The sequence below is a fragment of the Dromaius novaehollandiae genome, chromosome 21 (genome assembly GCF_036370855.1).
Source record: "Dromaius novaehollandiae isolate bDroNov1 chromosome 21, bDroNov1.hap1, whole genome shotgun sequence".
In the NCBI taxonomy this organism is placed as follows: domain Eukaryota; kingdom Metazoa; phylum Chordata; class Aves; order Casuariiformes; family Dromaiidae; genus Dromaius; species Dromaius novaehollandiae.
Genome location: NC_088118.1, coordinates 3,984,549 through 3,990,548, shown reverse-complemented (window position 1 = coordinate 3,990,548; position 6,000 = coordinate 3,984,549). Strand labels below are relative to the sequence as shown.

The 6,000-nt window shown below is 43.6% G+C and overlaps 1 protein-coding gene across 9 annotated transcripts in view; it reads right to left on the bottom strand.

The window, feature by feature from the left end:
• Window positions 1–1,253: 1,253 nt before the first annotated feature.
• The window catches only part of ARHGEF12 (Rho guanine nucleotide exchange factor 12), an 81,518-nt gene continuing 76,771 nt past the window's right edge, over window positions 1,254–6,000 (bottom strand). For all 9 annotated transcript variants that reach the window (XM_064524264.1, XM_026108195.2, XM_064524262.1 and 6 more), the window contains one exon: window positions 1,254–5,625. In XM_064524264.1, coding sequence (XP_064380334.1) covers window positions 5,615–5,625 — 11 coding nt within the window. In that variant the 3' untranslated portion in view covers window positions 1,254–5,614. The remainder of the gene's footprint in view (window positions 5,626–6,000) is intronic.

Below are 6,000 nucleotides of genomic sequence, written 5' to 3'. Positions count from 1 at the left end.
AACTTGTTTTCTTGTAGCTAGATCTTTTGGATTGATTCCTTCTTACAGGTCAACACTAACAGGAAAGCATAGGGATATTCTTCCCTGTACAATAAAGACGGCATATTGGAAGGAACTAGACGCTACCACGGTTTAAAAGGCAGCTCTTTTCCCAAACAAGCATTTCTCTGCTGTAGAGGAGAGCAGTTAGTCTTTCGTGAACTTTCTTTTGCCCTGCCTTAGCATGATGCTCATTATATTACACACCATATACAAACACACTCCTCAGATTATAGCCCTCAAATAAGACTGCTGTAAGACCACACTGTCACACAGAAGCAAAGAAGTACAAGTCGAGTATGTGACAGGGACAGACATGTTGATTACTTACTGAGCTGGAACTGTATTCAATACTTTAAGGAAACGCACGTGAGTTCAGAAAAAGACTAGATGCTCACTAACTCACTGTAACCAACAGAAAGTTGGTTAAGGTACTTCAGCATCTCTGAAAGTCTGGACACAACACCTTAGATGTTGTAATTTTAAACACTTGATTAAAATCTCTTGAGATTCAGAAGACTTCTTTCCTGTGGATGTTTTTCTTTTTTAAAATGATGATCTTGGGCACAGACATTTGGAGAAGACCTGCAAAGTGAGATACATTGATGGAAGAAGCTCCCTAAGCAGGGAGACTGCTGAGCCCAGAAGCACACGTTTGTTTGCACTGTGCTTACACACCAGGTTATGAGGGGGCTGAGGTAAGGACGGCCAGAGCGAACTCACCAGCTACAACACAGGTTATGCGCTCGGCCTGAACGCTTCCTTCCCCAAGACTAGCAGGAGACAGCACAGCAGGAGGGGAAAGAGTTGGTGTTTGGAGCTACAGACCCGTTTTACTTCAACCAGGCAACGAAAGCACCGTTGTCCCTCACAACGGCAGCATCAAATCCTTCGCCGCCACCGGGCACAGGCTGTGTCCCCCGGAGCGAGGCACCGCAGGGCATCTCCGCGGCCACCGGCAGGGGCCTCGCGCTCACTCGCTCTCTCTTTTTTGAGGAGGAGCTCCTCATCAGTAAGAACTGTGTTACCGACTGCATTCACTGGGAGGAAGAGACTCCCACATCTGCAACAGCATCGGCAGATTCTGAAAGGTCATTTGTACCAAGCGAGAGCTTCCCCTGCCCATCAAGTTTTCTCTCTGGAACAGTTTGTCCTGCCAAATGCTGTAGGCAATTAAAACAAAACAACCCCCCAAAAAACCCAGCAGACAAAACTTGTTTCCTTTAAGCTTATTTAATGATATTTGAAACGCTTAAATTTTCTATTTCCCAGATCCTGAAACAGATTTTTTTTTAAGTGACCAATATTTAATTCCAGAAACATACAACCTTATCAGCTAAGTCATAAAAGAGCTATTTTACAAACATACATCTGGATAATTAGAACAATAAAGTCTTTTTAGACATTCAAACATGATCAGTAAAAATACAGGATTATTAATAAAGATTTTTGTGTTTTTTTTAAAGAATACTTCCAGATTTTTTTCTTCTCTTTAAAGTAAATCTCTGTTAAGAGTACATGATTGTATGTTGTACAAAGAAAATAAAAATATTTTAGTATGAACAGAGCTCCAAAAGACTTAATTCAAAATAAAACAGCAGTGTTTTGGCTGCAGTATCCCTTTTGCAGTACATCTGCTTGTCAGTTGGCACCTTTGGGGGAGGGAGAGGAAAATAAGGGATTTCTTTGGGGAACAGAGGAACAAAATACCAGACACCATCAAGCACTGAGATTATAATCAAGGGTCTCCTGCAGAGGCAACAGACTCCTCTTCTAATAACAGGGACAGCATCTGTAAATCAGAATATCTGTGTTTTATGAAAACAATGTAGATAGGCATAGTGCTGTCTGAAAGCTGACTGAAACTATCCAGACTTCTTAACTCCTTAGGTTTACATTCCTCATCCTTTGTCCTGATCTCACCTAGAGGATGTTTAAAAAAAATCATCACTCCCTGCAGACAAGGCATGACCAAGCAGAGTGATCAAACACTGGTTTGCCATTTGCTTTTCTACAGGGAAAGGAAATTCCCCCTCCCAGAAAGTACCCAGCCGTCCTTCTTCTGGTCCATGAATGAGAGCCCGTAACAGCAGAGGAGAAAGCACTTCTCGGAAGAATATAAAAGAACAGCTGCTATAATACATCCTTGCTCCCAAAATAAGAAACCCTTGGGCATTTATTTTGGAAAAGAAAAAAAAAACACTGGGGGAGGGAGGAGGAAGCAGGGACAAGCAAACCAGAGATCAGTGTCCTGCTCTGCTGTCCAGTCTGAATAAAGGAATGTACAATTACCAGCCAGGGACAAATTAAAATGTTCCCTTACACTGGAAACTGGAATTTAAAGAAGGGTAATCTCATGGCTTGAAGGGAAACAAGAAGTGAGAATCCTGAAAAGTGCATTTGAGTTCCAGCTCCTTGCACACAGCAAGGCGTGGCCAGAGATCTACCATACAGTACATGTACCAGGGAGCAAAAAGGGATCCCCCATTATTTCAGGCTACTGCACTCAGAAGATAAAGGATCCCTGGCCCCAGCATCATTTTTCTAGAGAGGATTAATGCCCTATTTGTGAGAATGATCAACACAGCATGAGAAGGCCAGTTGAAACAAAATCCAAACAGGACAGAGCACAGCGTGCCATTTTATATTTCCCATAAAACTGGGTCCTTCTCTGACATGCCCAAAAGCTCCCTGTAGTCTCCTTCACTGGAGGTATTTCATCCATCCTGAAGGTTTCTCTGCCATCACCACTAGCATGACAGAGTAAAGATGTTTCCCATTACACATCTTGAGAGGTGACAGGGACAGAACTGTACCTCACCTCCTACTGCATTACGTCCAAGGTAGCATTAGGGGATGGCGGGCAAAGTCCTCCACTTCAGCAGCTTCAGAGGCACAAATGTAAGGGGCAGATGACATGGAAACATAAAGCCTTCCCAGCTTTTTCACTGCTGCTACATGTATTAGAGATGAAGCAACGTAGTGGTGGATGATGCTCCGAAACCCTTATACAAAGGTGGAATACTCAGAAGCAGCACGTCCAGATGGTTCCCCCATGGCCCATCTGATCAGCTGCACACTCCTCGTGAGGATGTTGCTCACCATGACCCTAAGAATTCACGCGAGGCAGAGAAAATCAAAGAACCAGGGACCTTGCCCTCAATTACAAGGAAAGAGTACTAAGCAACCAGGCCTTCACAGCTTCTGTCTTTGCCAGTCTTTCAGTATACCCTTGAAAACCCAGACTAAGCTCTCTCTATTTAGTAGAGTTCAATGGTGATTTTCAATCAACCATGGAAACTGCTAGAAAGCTTTTAGACAGCTAAGGCCATAACAACTGCTCCTGTTTCTGGAGTGTGTAGTCCCAGACAGGCATCATGCCAACTGACCAAGGGAGGTGTGGGGTGGAAGAACAAGAGTCCTTTTCTGTAAGAGAAAAAGGGAATTAAACACCAAGTCTGGCTACAGCCCAGTTCTCTTTCTGGCAGAATCAGGTAAAAGCAGCATGAGGCAGCATTTTAGCTTTGGGGCTTCTTAGAGGAAGTCTAGGTATTTATAACCAAAGGAACCGTATGGCTGAAGGTGAGGAGGGGAGATCCCATCCATGGAAGAATGGAAGCGCTTGGCTAATACTGACAGTATATTCATGCGGGTGCAACAGGACAGGCCTTAGTGGGTCACGAGGAAGAGGAAGCTCCCACCAGCATGGAAGAGAACACTTCGGCTTGTGTTGGCAGTGTAATGCTCCTGCTGGTGAAAAATTATACTTTTTGCAATTGACTCTTAATGCAAGATAAACTCCTCCCTGCTCTATAATGGCTCGTGGCTCCAACTTTCACCCCAGGCCCAAAATCATCTCTGCTCAACCTGTATCAATGTTTATACAAACTTATCCCTTCCATTTTTCTCATGGGAAGAGCAAGAACTGCTTTTTGCTACACATGAGTAGAAAAAGGACAGGTTTGATTCGCTGCCAGTAGCTAAAGAGAAACATGTTTGCGTTAATGGAGCAGGGAGTACGATCTTTACGCTGACCAAAGACGGATTCTCAGCACTTCATGATCCACACTGTAATGCAAACAATGCTGTAACAGTTCTAACATGCTAATGGGATTTGCAGGTCTGGCATACTGTTAAGTTTGGGTTAAGTAGTTTAAAACTAGGGAAGAGGGTGCAAAAAGACTGCCTTACGCAATTTCCACTAACAGTCTTATTCAAGGTGTCTGTGACACTGAGGACAGCTTGAGTCACCCTGTTCCAAGCAGGAAGTGCCTGCCCTAGAACCGACTTTAGAGCAGAGGCACAACCACCCTAGGCTGTCCAGTGTGAGCTCTTCTGGCAGCCTGACATTTACCATCTTGTTCCCAGACTGGCAGGAATTCCGACAGCAAAACCCATTAGAACCAGCCTAAGGAAGTACTGGAGAGCTGTTTCAGCCTTCTTTGCTTTGCACATCTCTGTTTCAGTAAGAACACATTGGCACAAATCAGTGTTTAAAGAAAAAAGAGAGAGAAAAAAAAAAACACCTCAAGCCCTCAGCAAGACATACCTTCAGGTACTAAAATTTACTGGCCCTATAATCAGCAGTACCTGTGGCTAACTCAAATGGCAGCCCTTATTCATTCAGTAGTGAATCGGGGGCAGACACCCATCTGCCCCACATTTCTGAAACGCTTCTGGGTTTGCATTTTTTTCTTTTTGATCCAGAGAAGAGTTACAAAAGTGCTGCAGGTCTAAGTATTTTTTATCACTTTACAAAGGAGACAATGATCAAAGCCAACAAAGTCAAGAGAAAAATTAAACCCATTTTTCTCCTCTCCCAGTCTGATCCTGCATGTCAACAAAGGAGACTCCTGATGGGAGAGGGGAAAAAAAAGTTTGCCCATCTCAAGTGCCTGGCTATTTAGTGCATGGAAAAATCCTTGTTACGCATGTCATGACATGAGCAGTTCCCATGCAACTGTTGAATATAGATAGTTCCAGCCACAGGTCATCTTAACACCTTCATAAGTAGCTCTTTGCATGGCAGTCTGATTGCCAGCAGGGAGTGCAGAATCCAGTCCAGTGAAGTAAAGATACACGTGCACACAGGCACACCCTCTCCCTCAGACCTGACCTGTTCAGGAACAGTTGGAGGCAGAGTGTACCATATGCAGAGGGCTAGAACTGCCACTACCCAATTAAAATAAAACAAGAAAGGCAAATTAAAAAATTAAAATGTGCTTTTGATACACGGAATGAAGTCAAATAAATACATTGATTTTTTTTAAATGTCTAAATACATTTTTATATCCTACACCCAAAGCTCTGTACATTTGGTTTGGTTTTTCTGTTCTGAATCAAAAATGAATTTCTGGTAACAAGGAGAGAAGGAGTAGAATAGAAGAGACTCCCTCACTGACAAGATAGTGCAGATGCCCCACAGGAAAAGCACCCCATGCCCACTTTGTTAGAGTATGGTTCACACTTGGTGGTCCACGGACAAAACCCTCATGTCTCAGAGTCCACATGGAAGACAGTGGGTGCTGGGTCCTGACACTCTTCATCCAGCCTTCAGCCACTTCTGGAAATGTGACTAACTTTTATCTGAAGGAGAAAAAAAAAAAGGACGGTAAGAGAGGGAGAAGGTACACGGAGACAAATGGTTAACATTTCTGAATACGCAGTACGAACAGAGAAAGAACAGCGTGAGGGACAGCACACGCGTTTAACCTGAAGATCTCTGTTAATAATTCTAGGAATCACATCTCAAGGATGCTCAAGGCCAATTTCAAGGGAGCTGTAGCAAACATTTCACACAGTGTCAGAAACATCGCAGAGAAGACGACAGATCGGAATCATTTTACATGTTCAACAATCTGCCTTTGGGACTCTGAGTCGATCTGGCCTTCTTTGAAAGAGAAGTTGTACATCCTGAGATGTACGGCTTTAGCAGGCAGGGGTGCCTCAGCTTACAAACAG